This window comes from Pinus tabuliformis, chromosome 5_1 (assembly GCF_031772625.1).
Source record: "Pinus tabuliformis cultivar Carrire ecotype Pingquan chromosome 5_1, CPIR1, whole genome shotgun sequence".
Taxonomy (NCBI): domain Eukaryota; kingdom Viridiplantae; phylum Streptophyta; class Pinopsida; order Pinales; family Pinaceae; genus Pinus; species Pinus tabuliformis.
The window spans coordinates 589,629,195-589,651,050 of NC_142305.1; the positions used below are offsets into that span (position 1 = coordinate 589,629,195).

A 21,856-nucleotide genomic window follows, 5' to 3' on the forward strand; every position below is an offset into this window, starting at 1 on the left:
TAAACTTTTCCCAAAAACACACATAAGAGAATACAAATTTTGCACAATGAATATCTCATGAGAGAATAGGAACCCTCCTTACACCTATGGCAAATGTTTTCCTTTACCTCCTTTAAATACATGGCCTTACCTCAAATTTATTTTATAGGCTTTCTTAAAAGAAAAAGCTAAGATCAAGGCATTTTTCACAATTAGACAAATAACTAAAACAAAAATTCTAATAATTTCTTTTTTTCCAAAAAGGACCTCTTTACAACATTCCATTACTTCTATTTCTTGGCCATGGTCATATGCCTTGACCATTTATATCCCCGCAAATATCCCTGACAATGATTGTTCTTGTTCTCTTCTTCATATGTCCTTTTTCCTCTGCACCATACGCTTCCCATTTATATCCCATAGGATGATCAGTAAATGTGGTAGATAAAGTCTGCCCCTTCTGATCCGCTTCTCTGTCTCGGATCTTTCTGGAATTCGCCTCTTCCTGAGTTTTCCTCCTTTGGCGGTGCATGGAAGGAGTCTACGACTCCATCGCATCGGAGGATCTTGTCAACGCTGCCGTGGAGGCTGAACACGCCTGGTCAGCTGCCACCCTGGCCACGATGGAGGAATTGGTTATCAAACCATCCACATCAAAGGATATTCCCTCCAATAAGGAAAAGGTCCGTAAATACAACAAACAGCATAAACCGGCCAAAATTTCTCACCCCCGCAGGCTTTAAGAATTGACATAGCACAGCTTGACGAAAGAATTGATAATCTCCAGCACAAGGCCCTCATCGGGAAATGGCACTTTCCAGAAATGTCTGATTGCGACATGAGGAAATGGCTTGCTAACTTCTGGAAACCTGTTATTGGTTATGTACCGATAATTTCCAGTCTCATGAAAGACTGGTACTGCTTCAACTTCTTAAATGCTGATGATGCAGAAGCCATCCAGCGTCGTCCTTGGGTATACAAGAGGAGTTTTCTTGCCCTATACAGATGGTACATAGGCTTCAACCCGCTCAATAACACTCCTGTAAACAATTTAATTTGGGTAAAATGCCCGAATTTGCCCTTGGAACTTTGGTCAAATGAATATTTGGAAATGATTGGTAACGCTATTGGCCGCTTTGTCTACGTCGACCCCTGGTGTCTAGGTGAAAGAGACAAACGAATAGCCTGGATTCTCATTCAAAGGTCTTTCAGGGGAGGCTACCCTGACCATATCGAAATCAGCTGGAAGAATCAGATCATTAACCAAAGGCTGGATTTTTGGGGCATACCTTTCAGGTGTGCTGCTTGCAGGAGAACTGGTCATCTGGTTAAAAACTGTCCTAGTGCAAAGCTTTTTGCAAACAGATGACTAATCAAAAAATCTTTCATAAAGGGTAGCCAATCCTCTCCAATCTCATCGCCTATGCCGCCCAACAGTCCTTGTAATCCGGGGCCTCTTCAAGATCACCGCACCCATATGGACGCCCCTCCTGAGCGCATGCAATCAGTCCCCGGATGTCCATTATCTGCCGACAGCCCTGTATCCTGCATGAAGTTTGACCTCCATAAGTCTCCATTTACAGAACCCAGGGACGATAGCCCTGTTCCTCCCCCCCCCCCTCCATGCAACAAGAAGACTTTAATCCCATCTCTCTTCCTGGGCCGTCGAAGGGGGCAACCTTTTCGGTGGGTTCTGTTCCCATATCCATTTCCTCCTCATCTCCGGACTTACCTAGTCGGCCTGATAATAAGGGGAAATCCAAATGTGCAGCTCCGACTCCTTTAAACTCTCCGTCATCGTCTCCTGTAAATCTTTTTGACAGTGACTTGGACCATATGCTTAATAAGGATTCTCTTGAATTAGAGCCGCTTACAATCCATAAACCTGATTTCATACCTATCATTAGCCCCAACTCGGCCAAAAACATTACAGTCCGTAAGAAATGTAAAGGCGGGAGTAGGCATTTTAGAGGTAGACCTTTAGCTTCAAATGAAGGTTTCAAAAACTTATCTCTCATCGATGTTCCTATCCTAGATGTGTCTAAATCTCAGCCCCTTAGAGCGAGCCTGGCTGCAGAATCGTCCAAATGATCCCAATCATTTCTTTCAATATTCGAGGTCTTGGCGTTGACCCCAAATACATAATGCTAAAAGACTTCTTTTTTCATTCCAGAGCTACTATTATCCTCATTCAGGAAACAAGGCACAAGAAGGAGGACACATTATCATACTTCAAGAAAATGCTTCCCTCCTGGTTCATGGTTGCCACAGAGGCAAATGGACTGTCTGGCGGTATGGCCACCCTATGGGATCCTTCACGGGTAAAAGCAAAAGCATATAAATGCTATGCTGGGATAATAATCTCGGCTTCTATCAGAGGGTGGGATTTTCCAGTAAATGTTCTTAATCTATATGCTCCTTACAAATCTCGTTTATCTTTCTGGAACAGATTTTTTGATTCAGAATTGCTCGATATCAGCAATCTCCTTATAGTTGGTGATATGAACGTGGTCCTGAATTCAAATGAGATATGGGGACAGGGAAAGTTAAACAATAGTCTCGCGGATTTCATAAATTCTGAGATGCTCAATAGGAATATGATCGACATTATTCCTGCAGTTATGAAACCGACATGGTCTAATGGCAGGGTGGGTGATGCTTACATAGCTAAAAGACTGGATCGAGTTTTTGTCCATTTTGGCCTCATCGACAAGATTGGTATGCCTCGGCTAAGTGTGGAAAATGTCCTCATCTCGGATCACAATCCTATTCTCATATCCTGGCATGCTAAGCTTTTCAGAAGAGGATATCCCTTCAAATTTGACCGGGGCCTTCTTCAGGACCCCGCTTTCAATGAATATATCCAGAATGCGTGGAATAGGATAAAAGACAGAGAAAAAGATCTTATTTTCTCCTCCTTCAGAGAAAAATTGGTTGAGATAAGAGGCTTGGTGAAAAAGTGGCAATTTCAAAAACATCAAAAGGACAAAAAAGACCTTCAAAGGATCCAACAGGAATTGGATCGGGTGCTGGCATCCACAGACTATTCCTCATGCTCTTTTGATTTGAAATGCCGCATCAGGAATCTGGTAAAGGAAAAAATCTCTCTGCTGAAACGGGAAGAAGCCAAATGGAGGCTTAAAAGCAGAGCTCTATGGATGAAGAATGGGGATAAAAACACGAAATTTTTTCACAAATTTGCAGATGCTAGGAGAGAAAGGAACTTCATATGGAGTATAAAGGACGACCATGGCAATTTAGTTGTCTCTCAGGAGGATATAACAAAGACGGCTTTGGGTTTCTTCAAAAAACAATATGGCAGGAATGGTGAGATTGCCTTCAATGACATAAGATGGGGAATAGATTTAATGCCACAGTTGTTTGATCAAGCGAAAAATGAAGCCCTGTTCTGCCCTGTTTCTGAAAAGGAGCTCCTTGAGGTTATGAAATCATTCAAAAAGGATAAATCTCCTGGCCCTGATGGATGGTCAATTGACTTCCTCATACATTTCTTTGACCTTTTCAAAAAGGACCTGCTCAGCATGGTGGATGCCTCCAGACTGTCGGGTACTATTCATCCGCACACCTCATCCACTTACATCGCTCTTATCCCTAAAAAAGAAGAGCCTGAATCGTTTCTGGACTTTAGGCCCATTTCTCTTTGCAACATAACTTTCAAGATTATCTCAAATATTATTGCAGAGAGAATAAAAGGGACTCTGGCTTCTTCCCTCTCTCCTAACCAACATGCGTTCTTAAAGGGTCGTAATATTCTTGATGCAGTTGCCAGTACACAAGAATGCATTCACTCTATGTCTGTGAACAAAACAAATGCAGCTATCTTGAAAATTGACCTTCAGAGGGCATACGATGTTCTGGATTGGGGATATCTGCAATCTCTCCTCGCAAAAATCGGCCTGGAGCAGGGGCCGATTCGATGGATCATGGCCTGTTTTGTAAACGTAAATTATGTTGTTTTGGTTAATGGAGTCCCCTCTCCTTTCTTTCAGGCGGAAAGAGGCCTGCGACAGGGATGCCCACTGTCGCCTCTTCTCTTCATTCTGGCTATTAATCCCCTGAGCTTGCATATCAATCGTGCAGTGGAGACAAAGGAATATGTTCCGATCAGAATCTGCAAACATATTCATATATCTCATAACTTCTTCGTGGACGACGTTCTGCTTTTTGCTATGCTCTCTAAAGTCTCCTGGATCTGTATCAAATCTATTCTTGATCGGTTCCAAAAAGCATCCGGGCTCGCTATCAATAAGTCAAAATCGATCCTTTTTCATAATGAATCAGATGAGGCCTTCATTTCTTGGATCTGCCAGCTCTTTGGGATTAACTCAAAGCCAATATCCGATGGTATCAAGTATTTGGGCTTTCGCCTTAAGCCAAAGGCATATTCAAAGGATGATTGGAGGTGGCTTATTGATCGTTTTCACAGCAAAATCTCACTTTGGGAATTCAGATCCTTATCTCTGGGTGGAAGGGTCGTTCTCGCCCAATCAGTTTTGATGCAGCTATCAGTCTACTGGGCCCACCTCTTTCTTCTCCCAGCCAGCATCATTCATGCCATGAACAGAATCACTGCCAATTTCATCTGGGGGGCAAAAGCGGAAAGAAGAAAATTTCATCTTTCAAAACTGGATTTTTTATCTCTGCCAAAAAATCTGGGTGGTTGGGGTCTGATGGATATAAGGATCTTTGGAAAGGCCCTTCTCTGCAAATCCTTATGGAGAGGCATCTTCAACTCAAATCCATGGAGCGCTATTATTCGCCAAAAATATCAGAAAGGCAGAAGTTTGGAGTTTTGGTTCAGGTCTGGCTCTCTTGGAATCAAACAGGGATCGGCGATCTGGCTGAGTTTCAGAAGAATTGAGCAGTACTTTCTTGACAACCTTAAATGGAGCATTTTTTCTGGTAGAAAGATCTTCATCGGCCTTGACCTTTTTGCTGGACTCAAAGGAAATCTACAGGTCCCGGATCCTCTTCTTTTCCATCTCCACAGGTCTGGTTTTTTCACTTGGGACAGAATTATTGATAGATGGAATGGCCCCTATCCTTTGCTCATGAATGTTGCGGACCTTGGTGTCCCTCAGGCTTTGGTTTCCCTATGGGATAACCTCATATCATCCATTGATCAAGCAGGTCTGAAGCAGGCCGGGTTTGATGACCACCTGGTTTGGTCGTTACCTCTCTCAAACTCTCAAGCTTCCGTCAGGGTCATCTACTTGGATCTCATATCAAAGAAAATCATGCCGGCCAGAAAGATTTTCCCGGTGTTATGGTGGAAGCTTGCCTGTCCCCTCAAACTGATCCTCTTCTCCTGGCTCGTCTTTCACAACAAGAATTTATCTTGGGAAAATTTGAGGAAGCGCTCCTGGCAAGGCCCCAGCAGATGCGTTTTCTGTAAGATGGAGGAGGAAACGAATTTCCACATGTTCTTCAATTGCAGGATCTCTCTACAAGTCTGGTATGATATTGCATCGTTTTTTTCCTTTCAGCTCCCTAACTTCTCTTCGGTTGATGCAGCCTTCGCCTGGTGGGGAGGACAGAATGCAATCAAACGCCCAATCCTCCCCACAACAATCTGGTGCCTCTGGAAATGGAGAAATCTAAAAGTTTTTGAAGACTCTAACATTTCCTCCAATTTTGTCCTATCTTCAGTCTCGGCACTCTATCCTCCTTCCTCATGACAGCTTCTTGTCTGAAGGGTATAAAGTTTACAATTTTGTTTTTGAAGGCTCTGATCAGATGTGCTATATGTCTCATTAGTGATGATGTCTTTTTGCCTCAATATGTTCCTATGTATCGCTTCTGCAATGAGTCCTTTTGCCTCAATATGTTTCTATGTATCGCTTCAGCAATGAGGCTATGCTGTTATCTCTCTTAAACAATGGCTCTCCCTATCGCGGTCTTGTTTTCTTAAGACCCATCAGTTTTATGATGTTAAATATATTTCCTTAATATAAATATTTACGCCGTAAGGCGTTTCCCTCTGAAATCAACTCCCCCAGATGCTTCTCTGTCTTAATCTTAACCGTTAGATTCATTTGTTAGACGATTAAACAATAATATGCCGTCCAATTTAATTAAAAACTGTTAAAGTAATTAATTAATTAAAAAATTAGGTAAACCCTACCATTTTGTCAGTGTACTCGGTCCGTCGTGCACGCGGATAGCCGCGGTTGCTGCAGAGGAGGGTGAGGGGCATGTAGAGGAGGGCAGAGGCAAACGCCTTTGCTGCAGGAGGATGAGGAGGGTCACGTATGCGTTGGTAGTTTTTCTCTACATCGGTTTCCTGTGTACAAACGCTGGTTGGACTGTGTACAAAAGCTGGTTGGACTGTCGAGGAAGACAAAACCACTTACTTGCCAGGGTTTCTTGCTTGTTTTCTGTTTTTAGGGTTATTGTTTTTTGTGACTGGTTTTCTTGTTTGTGTAGGGATGCAAGCCAAAGGAGCGTGCAGAGGTCACAGGAACGAGTTCCGTGTCTGCTGACCCCCACCACACAGCTTCAACACAAACTGGCAACGAAGGGCAGCAAGCTGTGGACGTCGAGGTATAGTGGAGTCTCGTCTCCTTGCAATAACCAGGCAGAAGAACGGAGGAGGGAACTGAAATTCCTGTAGGTGGTCTCATTTCTTATTCATTTCGCTTGAATTTACAGGCCATGCTTAGTGAGGGTTATTTGCTTTGTTGTAGCTTACATTAGCAATGATTTTGTTTGTATACCATTTTTTATGGTCCCAAAGCTTTTTTTTTAACGGTGTTGTTCTCTTCACTGATCCACTAGAGAAATGATTACCATGAAATCAGGTAGGAGTTTTTTGTTCGTGAAGAACGGAGGCGGGAAATGGAATCACTGGAGAAGGTCTCATCTCTTATTCATTTCCCTTGAATTTACAATCCATGTTTAGTGAGGGTTCTTTGCTTTGCTGTAGCTTACATCTTGTTTTATTCTTTTCAAGGAGGAAATTTTCCGGATTTCAAATTTGGAGAGACGAACTCTATTGGTTTTCTGTCTCCATCACCAATGGATCCACTGGCTGAGTAGTACATAACAAGTTTTTTTCAGGCTTATTACCTGCTCAGTTTTCTTTTTATTGTCTCTACGAATTTGCAAAATCTCTGCTTTTGTGATGGAGCACAACCAATACTTAGTTACATAAACTCTTATGGTAGCCAATAAACCATTCAATGATACTTTGCAGTGAATCAAAAGGTAGCTTTGCTTTGAATGCCTTACCAATTGGAGATTTTGCCGAAAGCAATAGAAGACCTGGGACTTTTCTTGGCAACGAATTAAACACAGCAGGCAATTTTGCTGGTGATACAGAAGTCATGGATGCTGAAAGAATCACATCATGTTGTGATGGGAAAGGACATGTTGCACAGGAAAGCAGGCATCACAGCTGGATGGAAGTCGGATTCAAACACATTTAAAGGAATCAAAATACTCAGGGGGTGTATGCATGGGAGTTAAAGGCTATATGCAAGAAGAAATAGTCATGAATCAATCATTATACTGGACACTCCTCAATAAAGGATAATGTTAAAGTTATTATTAGTAATAGATCTCCAAATTTTCCCACTGGTTTAAAAGGCCTTGGAGAAGTCAAAGACACAGAGGTTGAGATACATGCAAAAATTGTAATATTTCATCCACCAATATTTCAAAGTCCACGCCCTTCAATAAGAATGGAATGCGAGAAGCACTTATTCATGAAAACCATTCGGGAACTGATTTGGGTGGGCTACAGAGGCAGGACACTCATAGGGATGCTACAATATATCCACAATGAAGGAAATCATATTGGCATTAAGGCTGATATAAGTTCTGACAATATCCAAAGCCATCAACATCCTAAAGAGGTCAGTGTGGCTCAAGACGCAGTTCCAAGAAATGTTGCAGCATCGATGGTGGTTAGTGAAGAGACATATCAAACTTCATGCCAAGAAAATGATAAAGTGGGTATAGATAAATTTGTCCAGAATGCTGTTGTATTGGAACCAAGTCTGAATAGGAGGTATGATGGTTGCATAATTGAAGATGAGAAGAATGTACATGTTGAACAGGACAATAGTCAACATCATTCATCCACAACTGCAGTTGATGTTGGCAAACTGAACATATCAGGAACTAATTCATCTCATACACATGAGAAACGTGACTTTAATGAATGTGCCTGTGAGAAACATTCAATGTTTGAGAGGTTACCAGAAAGTACAAGTTTGGACAATATAAAGGAAACATCTTCATCAAATTATAAGGATTTGCATACGAGGAGCAGAGCCAATTCTATGTATGAAGATAAACTTTTAGGGGTCACTGATGTTAAGATAAAGATTGAAGAAGGATTACCTGCTAGCACCGAAGATCACAAATATTTAGGATGTAAAAGGAAAGAAAATTCCTCTTTTGTACTAGAAAAGGAGGTTGAGAGTCAAGCGATTGGCATATCTAGTTCCCTAAAAATGTCTATGCTTCCACAATCAAAAGTTACCATCTTATCTGGTATTGTGAGTAGTAAATAGTAAATACCCAGGAGTTGCTCTTCCTTTGGAAATGGAGAAGAATTCAAATTTATCGGCTGCAACAAAAAGAGCACATGAAGATATCATTTTGGAAGAGGCCAAATTGATCAAAGTAAATATGGAGGTTTATGGTTAAATGCTTTCAAACTTTTTAATAGATATTTAATATATTCATTCTATAGGAGACTACTCTATCTCAGCATTGTTAGCTATGTCGTGAAATATTGTTTTAATGCCAAATTTGCTTGACATGCAGGCTAGACTGAGAAAGAACACAGAATCTGCTAATTCAAAACCTTTTCTGGAGCCTCCACTAAGGAAATCTCATTAGGATTTTGTCATTGAGGAAACGTCTTGGATGGCTAATGATTTCATGCAGTGGCAATGATTTTCTACTTTCTGTATTGATTTTTTGACTTTGTTTATAACCAAACGTAAATACCTTCACAGTATTGTGTAAATAACAACATTATTTATGTTTGTGTTATATTACTTATATGTCTGCCTTTGTTCTATGCAGGAAAGGCTTTGGAATACCGCTGTAGCTGCTGAATTAGGTCGTTGGATAGCCTAAGGGACAGGTCATGGAGACTTTTTTTTGGACAAAGGCCCTGTACAAGAAGCAAAGAAAAAATGCTCATGCAATTGCAGCTGTTGTCATGAACACTTTCACTGCTGTCACAAAAGGAACCAAATGGTGATAACTCTGTTCTGGATTGCATTATTCACTGAACTTTAGTGCAGGATCACATATATGACTAAAGTTTTACCAATTGTTTTATCCAGCTTTTGTTCAATTTAAATGTATGAAAAGGAAATCAAGATTGCAAACTTGACTGAACTTTTATGTAATTCACAATTTTTTTTCTATTAGCTTTTCTGCAACGAAAGGCACGAAAGGGAAATGAAGTAGGGTAGAGAAATAAATGTTGCTTTTATAATTTCTTAATTAAATATGAAGGGGCAGACATAAATCAGTTATATTTTTTTTTCAATTGACGGTGACACCTAATATGAACTTTTTCATCTAATTATAGGTTAAAAATATTGAGTTTTTAATGTTACCAAAACTTTTACTTGACATGAGAAATAAGCATTAACATGAACTTTTTCATCTAATTACAGGTTAAAAATATTGAGTTTTTAATGCTACCAAAACTTTTACTGGACATGAGAAATAAGCATTTCTCTATTCATAACGCATACAAGGAAAATAATTCATTTACAATTGGGATTACATAACTTACTGCAACAGCGTTGGACATTTCTAAGAAACAAGCATTGCTCTATGCATAACGCATACAAGGAAAATAATTCGTTTACAATTGGGCTCACAGAACTTACTGCAACGGCCTAGTTATTCATGCATTGATGTTGAATTGAAGTTGAATTGGGCCTTTTATTCCTGATTTAGTAGGTCACTACTTGGACCGTTCAGAAGTGATTTTTTGAAGTATGACTATTAACAGTTTAACCATATTACTGAACATTCACAAAGAAACCTTACTGTTTAGCGTTAATATTTTCCAATTGCATGAAAAATAAAATCCTAAATTCCCAGAGTTTGATAATAGTGATCTATGTATTTTTGTCAAACTGTATGTAGCTTTCACACTAATGATCAAAAGACCTTTTGGGCCACCCCACAGACTGGGTAGTGATAGCTAAGGATGAAATCTGATCCTAGTGGGAGCTTAAGAGAGCCTGTAAAGAGAAAAGGAAAATCAGAAATCTGTGTGTGCCTATAATACTTTACTTGATATAACACATAAACACGAGGATTTGGAAGATGGTTGCAGCTGCTCAAGTAAGTCATTCGGTAGCTCAAGAGACAGGTCATGGAGATTTTTTTTGGACAAAGGACCTGTACCAGAAGCAAACAAAAAATTCTCATGCAGTTGCTGCTGCTGTCATGAAGTTTTGGCATGAAGTGGAGACACTCTCATGCAGGGGTGATGTCTCCTTTGCAGCAGGGTAGTAGTCCACTAGTGTCACAAAAGGAACCAAATGGTGATAAATGTTTCTTTTATAATTTCTTAATTAAATATGAAAGGGGCGACATAAATCAGTTATAATTTTTTTTAATTGATGGTGACACCAACGTAAATGGTCTTTGCCCACTGGTTTAAAGGGCCTTGGAGAAGTCAAAGATACAGAGGTTGAGATACATGACTCAAGCAGAGCTCAGGTAGCAGTGATTGCAAACTTGACCGAACTTTTATGTAAATACAAACAAATGTTGTTTATATTATAACATTGGGAGGCTCCATATTTCTTTCCTACAAAAATTTCCTCAAACAGCATGTAATATGAAACAGGTTTGGTTCAATTTCTAATATACCCAGTTATTCAAATCTCATTATTCTCTGCCCTACCTTAATAGCATGCGGTTATGCCTCCCGGCCATTATACAGTCCAGCTAGCCGGGAATGTTAATTAGCTGTGGTCTTTTTACATCCTGGGTTAAGGTCAGAAAGCCAGATTCTGGAGCAAATCTGAAAACTGCAAATTAAACACTATGCATACGAAGTTCCAAGGGAGAAATTATGCACTGCTTGGGAGTGAAGCTTCTGGTGCGCCAAATCTGAAAACTGCAAATTAAACACTATGCATACGAAGTTCCAAGGGAGAAATTATGCACTGCTTGGGAGTGAAGCTTCTGGTGCGCCACGTGTCTTCAACAGAGGTGGGAGATATTGGCGCTGTGCTCAGCTGTTTGATGTTGGAAAGGTATCCTTCCTCTTGTTCACCTGGACCATTTGAACTGCCAACACACAAATGTCTGATTTCCTCAAACTCAGTAACAACTTGCTCCATGTGTGGTCTGTCATCTCTTTCTGACGCCAGGCATCTGAACGCTAATTCGGAAACGGCACATACCATGGCCTTCGCCTCATGGTTCTTTTCGATATTGAGCTGCGGATCCACAAGCTCATGCAAAGCCCCTTCTTGAATCTTAGCTATTGCCATGGTAGCAAGGTTGATTTCCCTGGTCTTCCGATTGGTGTCCACTGCTAATCTGGCAGAAATGATCTCCACCAAAACGACCCCGAAGCTGTACACATCGGATTTCTCTGTCAGCTGATAGCACTGATAATACACTGGATCAAGGTAGCTTGGTGTGCCCTGTGGAGAGGTGGTGACATGTGAGGCATCTACAGGCACAAGTCTGCAAAGCCCAAAATCAGCCACTTTGGCAATAAAATTTTCTCCCAAGAGAATGTTTGAGGATTTCACATCTCTGTGCAATATAGGCGGATGAACACTGTGAAGAAAAGCCAAGGCCTGCGCAGTTTGAACAGCAATATTAAAGCGAGTATTCCATGGTAATCCCTTGGGGTCTTTGCGATCGCCATGAAGATGATCAGCTAGGGTTCCGTTTGGGGCAAATTCGTATACGAGCAGCAGCTGTGGGCTGTGTGCAGGGGTGCAGCCATAAAGCCGGACAATGTGTGGATGATTCAAAGTCGAAAAAATCTTAACCTCATTGATGAACTGATCGAACTGATCGACCCTCCTGGAGTTATCATGAGAAAGTCTCTTTACCGCCACAGTTCTTCCGTCGCTAAGCTTACCCAGATAGACCGACCCGAGCCCTCCAACCCCAATTTCGTTCTCCTCGTGGAAGCAATTTGTTGACTGGCGAAGTGCTTCGTAAGAGAATATTGGCAAATGGCCTGTCTCGCGCCCAAGCACACACACGCTTCCATGTCCTTTCTCTCATATTTGCAGAAATTCCTAGAACTTTTTCTTTTTTTCAGACAATACCCTAATAACAGTACCGCTATTGCTACCAAAGCAATTCCTCCAGTGGAGCAACCTGTGGTGACACCAGCAGATAGATATGAATGTGATCCTTTGTCCAACGCCGAAGAAAATAATGAAAAGAAAGATACAAATTCAGTACTAAATCACCGTGGAGATACCGAATACTAGGAAGAATTATATTTACCTATTACAATGGCGGGCCTGTTTTTATGACCTGCAACGCGGTCATAACAACTATTATGAGTAAAAGCAAAATCGATAGTTTTTGCAAAGAGGGGGAATACTTGGCAATATAGGGAAACACATACACATATGTCCATGGGTTCAAGAGTGCAGAATGGAGGGAACATTTAAAACATTTTTATAGATTGTGATAATTTAAGCATTGGGTCTCGTAATCGAATTGGGAGAAGGGGTTCAGGAAAAGTAGCAATGCTATTGGTGGGCATATCTCTGTATGCGAGGTGCCATCGGGACAATAGCAAATAAACGTTTTAGTTGGTTCTGAAATGTTATAACCACATCTCCCGCCACTGTTCATACAAGCACCACAGCTTCGGTTTCTCTTCGTGAGCAGTGATTTTGTTTGTATACCATTTTTATAGTCCCAAAGCTTTCTTTTAACGGTGTTATTCTATTCACTGATCCACTAGAGAAATGATTACCATGAAATCAGGTAGGAGTTTTTTGTTCGTGAAGAACGGAGGCGGGAGATGGAATCACTGGAGAAGGTCTCATCTCTTATTCATTTTCCTTGAATTTACAGTCCATGCTTAGTGAGGGTTATTTGCTTTGCTGTAGCTTACATCTTGCTTTATTCTTTTCAAGAGGAAAATTTTCGGATTTCAAATTTGGAGAGACGAACTCTATTGGTTTTCTCTCTCCATCACCAAGGGATCCATTGGCTGAGTAGTACCTGACAAGGTTTTCTTCAGGCTTATCACCTGCTTAGCTTTGTTTTTATTGTCTCTACGAATTTGCAAAATCTCTGCTTTTGTGATGGAGCACAACCAATACTTAGTTACATAAACTCTTATGGTAGCCAATAAACCATTCAATGATACTTTGCAGTGAATCAAAAGGTAGCTTTTCTTTGAATGCCTTACCAATTGGAGATTTTGCCGAAAGCAATAGAAGACCTGGGACTTTTCTTGGCAACTAATTAAACACAGCAGGCAATTTTGTTGGTGATACAGAAGTCGTGGATGATGAAAGAATCACATCATGTTGTGATGGGAAAGGACATGTTGCACAGGAAAGCAGACATCACAGCTGGATGGAAGTCGGATTCAAACACATGTAAAAGAATCAAAATACTCAGGGGGGTGTACGCATGGGAGCTAAAGGCTATATGCAAGAAGAAATAGGCATAAATCAAATCGTTATACTGGACACTCCTCAATAAAGGATAATGTTAAAGTCATTATTAGTGATAGATCTCCAAATTTTCCCACTGGTTTAAAAGGCCTTGGAGAAGTCAAAGATACAGAGGTTGAGATACATGCAGACAAAAATTGTAATATTTCATCAACCAATATTTCAAAGTCCACGCCCTTCAATAAGAATGGAATGCGAGAAGCACTTATGCATGAAAACCATTTGGGAACTGATTTGAGTGGGCTACAGAGGCAGGACACTCATAGGGATGCTACCATATATCCACAATGAAGGAAATCATATTGGCATTAAGGTTGATATAAGTTCTGACAATATCCAAAGCCATCAGCATCCTAAAGAGGTCAATGTGGCTCAAGACGCAGTTCCAAGAAATGTTGCAGCATCGATGGTGGTTAGTGAAGAGACATATCAAACATCATGCCAAGAAAATGATAAATTGGGTATAGATAAATTTGTCCAGAATGCTATTGTATTGGAACCAAGTCTGAATAGGAGGTATGATGGTTGATTGAAGATGAGGAGAATGTACATGTTGAACAGGAAAATAGTCAACATCGTTCATCCACAACTGCAGTTGATGTTGGCAAACTGAACATATCAGGAACTAATTCATCTCATACACATGAGAACCCTGACTTTAATGAATGTGCCTGTAAGAAACATTCAATGTCTGAGAGGTTACTAGAAAGTACAAGTTTGGACAATACAAAGGAAACATCTTCATCAAATTATAAGGATTTGCATACGAGGAGCAGAGCCAATTCTATGTATGAAGATAAACTTTTAGGGGTCACTGATGTTAAGATAAAGACTGAAGAAGGATTACCCGCTAGCACCGAAGATCACAAATATTCAGGATGTAAAAGGAATGAAAATTCCTCTTTTGTACTAGAAAAGGAGGTTGAGAGTCAAGCGGGTGGCATATCTAGTTTCCAAAAAATGTCTATGCTTCCACAATCAAAAGTTACCATCTTATCTGGTATTGTGAGTAGTAAATAGTAAATACCCAGGAGTTGCTCTTCCTTTGGAAATGGAGAAGAATTCAAACTAATCGGCTGCAGCAAAAAGAGCACATGAAGATATCATTTTGGAAGAGGCCAAATTGATCAAAGTAAGTATTATAGAGGTTTATGGTTAAATGCTTTCAAAAATTTTAATAGATATTTAATATATTCGTTCTCTAGGAGACTACTCTATCTCAGCATTGTTAGCTATGCCGTGAAATATTGTTTTAATGCCAAATTTGCCTGACATGCAGGCTATAGACTGAGAAAGAACACAGAATCTGCTAATAACCTTTTCTGGAGCCTCCACGAAGGAAATCTCATTGGGATTTTGTTCTTGAGGAAACATCTTGGATGGCTAATGATTTCATGCAGGTTCATGCAATGGCAATGATTTTGTGCTTTCTCTATTGATTTTTTGACTTTGTTTATAGCCAAATGTAGTACCTTCACAGTGTTGTGCAAATAACAACATTATTTATGTTTGTGTTATATTACTTTATATGTCTGCCTTTGTTCTATGCAGGAAAGGCTTTGGAATACCGCTGTAGCTTCTGAATTAAGTCGTTGGTAGCTTAAGGGACAGGTCATGGAAACTTTTTTTGGACAAAGGACCTGTACTAGAAGCAAAGAAAAAACAGTTGTTGTCATGAAGTAGAGACACTTCCACTGGTGTCACAAAAGGAACCAAATGGTGATAACTCTGTTCTGGATTGCATTATTCACTGAACTTTAGTGCAGGATCACAAAAGTTTTATCAATTATTTTATCCAGCTTTTGTTCAATCTAAATGTATGAAAAGGAAATCAAGATTGCAAACTTGACTGAACTTTTATGTAATTCACAATTTTTTTTCTATTAGCTTTTCTTCAATGAAAGGCATGAAAGGGAAATGAAGTAGGGTAGAGAAATAAATGTTGCTTTTATAATTTCTTAATTAAATATGAAGGGGCAGACATAAATCAGTTATATATTTTTTTTAATTGATGGTGACACTTAATATGAACTTTTTCATCTAATTATAGGTCAAAAATATTGAGATTTTAATGCTACCAAAACTTTCACTGGACATGAGAAATAAGCATTTCTCTATGCATAACGCGTACAAGGAAAATAATTCATTTACAATTGGGCTTACATAACTTACTGCAACAGCGTTGGACATTTCTGAGAAATAAGCATTGCTCTATGCATAACACATACAGGGAAAATAATTGGTTTAGATTTGGGCTTACATAACTTACTGCAACAGTGTAGTTATTCATGCATTGATGTTGAATTGAAGTTGAATTGGGCCTTTTATTCCTGATTTAGTAGGTCACTACTTGGACCGTTCAGAAGTGATTTTTTGAAGTATGACTATTAATAGTTTAACCATATTACTGAACATTCACTAAGAAACCTTTCCAACTACATAAAAAATAAAATCCTAAATTCCCAGAGTTTGATAACAGTAATTTACGTATCTTTGTCAAACTGTATGTAGCTTTCACACTAATGATCAAAAGACCTTTTGGGCCACCCCACAGACTGGGTAGTGATAGCTAAGGATGAAATCTGATCCTGGTGGGAGCTTAAGAGAGCCTGTAAAGGGAAAAGGAAAATCAGAAATCTGTGTGTGCCTATAATACCTTACTTGATATAACACACAAACACGATTGCAAGTTTTCTGCGTGGTGAGAATGATCAGCATGCTACACCGTCTTTTGGTACAAATTTGGTAAAATTTCCTCAAATATATGTAAGAATGATGTCATTGAGAATATTACAAACTGCAAATTCGGTATTCATGCATGATATGCAGAGGTAAGACTGTACTCTGAAGCTGAAAACCCACTTACCTGACCAAGAAGTAGCTCAACCAAGACACAACTCAACCCATGGACCAGATATCAATATCAGAAGTATACTCAGTGGCTCCAAATATAAGCTCAAGAGCTCTATAATAAATGGAGAAAATGTATGATATATTTGCTTCACAATATAAGCTCAGGAGCTCTATAATAAATGGAGAAAATGTATGATATACTTGCTTCACCTTTTACCTTATCTGAAGAGTATTAGCATATACATATATACATACATACAGAGAAATGAAGTTCTACATTAAATAGACTCATGAATCAAACCTTAAATCCCAGGTCCCCTTAAAACATAACATAAAAATAAAAACTAATAAAGAAACAAAATTGCATAAAATTTTGACTTTTTCTTCTACGCAATTATTTATTATGCCATTGCCTTACGGCGTTTCCTTTGCAACATGTGGTGCAAATGCTAGTGATGCTTTTCTTTCTGAAAAAAAAGAGAGAAAGGACGTGTTTGAATGAAAACCACATTTCTTGAATTTCTCGTAGGATAGGGATAATACAAACATTCTCCATAGTGATTATTTTTTGTTTTCTTATGAATCACGGTTTTGGAGTCTCCCATGACTTGAAACTTGTTAACTCCATTTGTAATTGGAAAGGAAAGAAGAGTCTATAGAGCTGTAAAATTTTATTTAATGTTTGTTCTTTTCCTAGTAGAGTAACAACACCTACACCACCAAGGATCTCCTTGAGTTGTCATAAAAAAATCTTATTGTATATCAAAATTCAATTGAGGCATATATGGAACTCTAGGATTTTTTTAATTTTATTTTTTATAGGATAAACTTTATATTATTTGGTGACTTTTACTATCAATGATTTTCTCACTCATGGTGAGATTTTGAGTCCTGAAATTTTTGGAGCTCGATACTTAGTAGAGACCTCCTTCACAAAATTGTATATATACATAATATTCAATAAAAATTTATGAATTTAAAAAGTATAATAATATTAAGATTAAAATAAATCAATTTCATTAATAAATAATTCATTAATAAATAATTTATTAGATACATATATATTATAAATTAAAGAGATAATAAATTACAATCATCTATTTATAACTATTCAAATAATATATATATCCAAAAAGAATTAATTTAATTAATCATTTTTGAGTATTTCATTCATATTTTGAAAAAAATTCACATAATTTTTATTATTTAAAAAAATATTAATATATGAATCTTTTTTACGTAGATATACGCATTACCATGTGGTTTAAAAAAGAAACTGCTTTACCTGTACTTTTTATTTACACCAAAGAAGGATCTTTCACCTATTTGTATTGAAATGGAAAAGGGATTTTGCCCTCTTCGTCACTCCAAAGTTCAAAAAAATTGGAAACTTACGACCTCCGTAAACGCCAAACAGTGTCTTTTCAAAAAGTTATTTATTGTTATTTTAACGTCTAAATATATAGCAAAAGCGATGAGAGTCCTGGAGATATATAAAAACCCTTTTTTTTCCATTACAGTGTGGTTTCAAAAAGGAAAACGCTTTGACGTGTTACTTTTTATTTAGACAAAAGAAGTCTTTTTCCCTATTATGAAAGGAATGGAAAACCCATTCTGCCCTCTTTGTTAGTTACTCCAAAGATTGAAAAGAAAGGGAAATTTACGACCTCGGCTAGCACCCAACTGGAGTCTCTTTTCCAAAGGTTATCTTTTATTATTTTAAAGTGAGACCTAGAGCAGAAGCGATGAGGGTCCTGGACGGCCTTGTTCCATGCAACTTATTTTCCCCTTAAATATGGATGATGTCAAACTCAAGTATAAAGCAAAGGCAATACGAAGAGGGTCCTCGTTCATAACCATCTTTAAAAAAATATCCTAGAGACCCGAAACAAGGGATTTGGGAAGGTTGGATGGAATTTCTTTCCAAAAGAAATGAAGATTATTTAATGTTTAAATCTTAGAAACCACTGACAACCAATGAGTGAGGGAACTGAGAGATATGGTTCACATTGAAACACTTTACTGGAAATTTAATGTGGCCAGCCGATGAAAGAGAAATATGGTTCACACTGAAACACTTTACTTGAAATTTTAATGTCTCATCTATTAGTTCACCTTCCACATATGTGAAATTTTGTCAAAACGCTATTATTTGAATATTTCGAAGTATCCTATCATTTAAATATGCCCAGAAAAATTCACATAAGCTCGACACAAAGCAACTATTAAATTTACAAACAAACACAAGACAAATATATAAAGTTTTCGAAAGGAACCCTTAGAATTTTCCAGGACACACTGGAAACAACTTAAATTTCACAACTACTAAATAGATGTAATCAACAAAGTTTATTCATGCTACTGAGCAAAGCCAAAAGCTTTGTTTAACTTAAATTTCATAGCAACTAAATAGATGTAATCAACAAAGTTTGTGCACGCTACTGAGCAGAGACGAATGCTTTGTTTAACTTAAATTTCACAGCTACTAAATAGATGTAATCAACAAAGTTTGTGCACGCTACTGAGTAGAGACGAATGCTTTGTTTAACTTAAATATCACATCAACTAAATAGATGTAATCAACAAAGTTTGTGCACGCTACTGAGCAGAGCCGAATTCTTTGTTTAACTGGGTTCGACATCATATAGAGAATGGGATCACCCCCCTCCAAGAGAGTGGAAAACGAGCTTAGAAAGTTGTCGTTCATTTTAGTCAGCCATGGCAAGAATGCATGAGTTTAACTCAATACGCCTTCCGAGGCCCTTATTTGTATCAACTTTTACATGCCTCCACTAGTGTCTACACCCTTCTCTCCTCTTCCAACGATGCTTTCGCCTCCAAAATTCAGCATAAATGGCTACCTCAGCCCCCGACCCGGCTCAAAATGGACCGCATCCGAAGGAAGCTAAAGCTGCTCAGCAAAGGGAAATCAACATCGCTAAATTTAGAGGAATTTCAGGCATTTATGGTAGCTCTGTTTCCAGACGTGGCCCTCTCCAATGCTTTCAAAAGCATGTCCTTTTACATCCCGGTGGGATTTGTGGCAATTTTATCATCACATTTGATAGCGCAAAGGTAGTGCCCACGAGCTTGCCCCAGACATGATAGTTGTAACTCTCCACCGTGATAACTGCCCATACATTGGAGAGGAGCTTGTCATCTGCCAAGAGAACGAGCTTCTGGTTCCTCGTGCCTTCTGCTCAAGGTGCGACACCCGTGCGCGAGAGGCGGAGTTCATCAATCAATCCAGGAGGAAAATGAAATAAAAATCCATTGCATCCCTATTCAAAAACCTGCTGCAGAAATTCCGCACGCAAACTTGAAATTTGAAATTCCAGGCGCCATTCCATTTCAGTTCACGGCAAATCCACCACGATGTATGTATGCTTCTAAATGTATGGGCATCTATATTAAATGGTGAACCATGTTTACCGGTCGGTCAGCGTGTCACATCAACGGATGCCGCATAGCATGCGTATGTATGGTGACTGGTCGCTATCGGGCGCATTAAAGGCCTGATAGTAGGTTGGTTAGCTCTTGCCCAAATGACACATTGCAGACACATTGTAGCTGATCCTGATGGATATATGGATGCTAAATTCCATAAACAATCTTGATGGATGCCATATGTACGCATGTCCATTGCCCAATTTGAATTTTAGATTTTGAATTTTCCTGCCTGCAAGGCCTGTGATTTCTGGTTGGACTTCAAAAGAGTGATATTAAATCCCATTGCAAGTCAAGGGGTAGAATACGCCACAAACAATTGTAGAAAAGGTCATTGCTGCCATTCTCATTGCGAAATAGATGTTAAAATAAGATAATTATTTTTACATGAGAAGTTGGCTAAACATAAAGAGTTAACTGAGTGATTGAGTGTTTGAGTTTTGAGTCAAGTCGAGTTAAGTGATAGATGTGTGGTTGCATGTGCATGTATTTCAAGGCAAGTCACTAATGGAAAATTATAAATATCTTTCACCGGGTTCATTGTAAGCATCATGTTTTATGTGATCAATAGAAAACCAACCATTATTGTTTTAGGTGCGAATTTATGTTTTGTCTCTTCCACTTTTTCAACAAATTGGTATTGGAGCCAAGTTACAAAAAAACGAGGAAAAACTGATGCAATCCGTGTGAGAAGAGAAATCTATTTTTTTCTCGCAGTTTGAGCATTAAGGCATCTATATGGAGTAGTTTAACAAGGCGGAAGAATTGCCCGGTTTCTGTCGCCGCCTGGAAAAATGTCCAACTCCAGCCATCGGCAATTCCTTCGCCCTCCACCACCCTCCGCGAGCTCCGCCACCCTCCACCACCTTTCCGCATTAAAGTCCTGATTTGATTGGAGCTGGTTTGACAGAATTCGCGCCGCGGGGAGTTAATGCGCATTTCAATTCAAAATTTTGCAAACCGCGTCTTTACCATTTGGAGAATGTACCTGCGCGTTCAGCATTGGCGCAATGAAGGCAACACCCAGGGAGGAAAACTGAAAGAGGCATTTCGGATTCTGCAGGAGGAGAGAATTGGAGTGGTGTGGTGTACGTACGACTGGGTGCTAGAGGAGTGTGTTATGGAGAAAGCATGGGAAGAAGCCAAATTCATCCAAGCCCACATGATCCGAAACAGATTCAACGCAGATATAGTTTTAGCAACTAAGCTTTTGGGACTATATTCCAAGTGTGGGAATTTGGTGGAAGCTCGCCAAGTGTTTGATGGAATGTTTGAATTGAATGTAGCCTCATGGACTGCTATGATCGGTGCTTACTCTAGGTATGGATATGGTGAGAAGGCGCTGAAGTTGTTTTATGAGATGCAAAACAAGGACCTATGTATAAGTGGCCACAACAAATAGCATTCTGGAGTCTGGACTACAAAATTGTGATTACAACAAGGCTGTAGAGCCCTTCTAAAGTTGGATACCATGTAAAAATCCAGTGAGAGTTGAAGGCATTCACTCAGCTTTCTGCATCTTTGATTCATCGGTCCCCTCTTGTTGTGTATATATACAAAATGCAATGATTGCTGGATATATACAAAATGGGTATCTTGATGAAGTAGTGACGTTGTTTCAAGGAATGCGAGAACGAGATATTGTATCGTGGGGTACAATGGTTGTAGGTTATGTACAGAGTGGGTATTTCTATGAGGCGTTGACACTTTTTCAGGAACTGCAATCAACTGATATGAAGCCAGACTTGGACACATTTTCCGGTGTGCTTCTAGCATGTGCCAATTTGGTAGCTCTGCGCCGCGGGGAGTTAATGCGCATTTCAATTCGAAATTTTGCAAACCGCGTCTTTACCATTCGAAGAATGTACCTGCGCGTTCAGCATTGGCTCAAT

The 21,856-nt window shown here is 39.2% G+C and overlaps 2 protein-coding genes and 1 pseudogene across 2 annotated transcripts; 2 read left to right on the plus strand and 1 right to left on the minus strand.

The window, feature by feature from the left end:
• The first annotated feature begins 802 nt into the window (after positions 1-802).
• LOC149166240 (uncharacterized) lies at positions 803-1,348 on the plus strand. Its single transcript, XM_089430109.1, has one exon. It carries the CDS (start codon positions 803-805, stop codon positions 1,346-1,348), a length of 546 nt encoding a protein of 181 aa, XP_089286235.1.
• Positions 1,349-7,468: 6,120 nt separating this feature from the next.
• LOC149166241 (uncharacterized) lies at positions 7,469-8,898 on the plus strand. Its single transcript, XM_089431310.1, has 2 exons — positions 7,469-8,631; positions 8,776-8,898. Exon 1 carries the CDS (start codon positions 7,683-7,685, stop codon positions 8,517-8,519), a length of 837 nt encoding a protein of 278 aa, XP_089287436.1. The 5' UTR covers positions 7,469-7,682; the 3' UTR covers positions 8,520-8,631; positions 8,776-8,898.
• A 2,219-nt stretch (positions 8,899-11,117) lies between these two features.
• Positions 11,118-20,840, minus strand: LOC149166242 (LEAF RUST 10 DISEASE-RESISTANCE LOCUS RECEPTOR-LIKE PROTEIN KINASE-like 1.4 pseudogene; annotated as a pseudogene).
• Positions 20,841-21,856: the final 1,016 nt, after the last annotated feature.

What these genes read in the sequence shown, in the direction of transcription:
- LOC149166240 (XM_089430109.1), top strand. Translation starts at nt 803, where the DNA reads ATGTCTGATTGCGACATGAGGAAATGGCTTGCTAACTTCTGGAAACCT.
- LOC149166241 (XM_089431310.1), top strand. Translation starts at nt 7,683, where the DNA reads ATGGAATGCGAGAAGCACTTATTCATGAAAACCATTCGGGAACTGATT.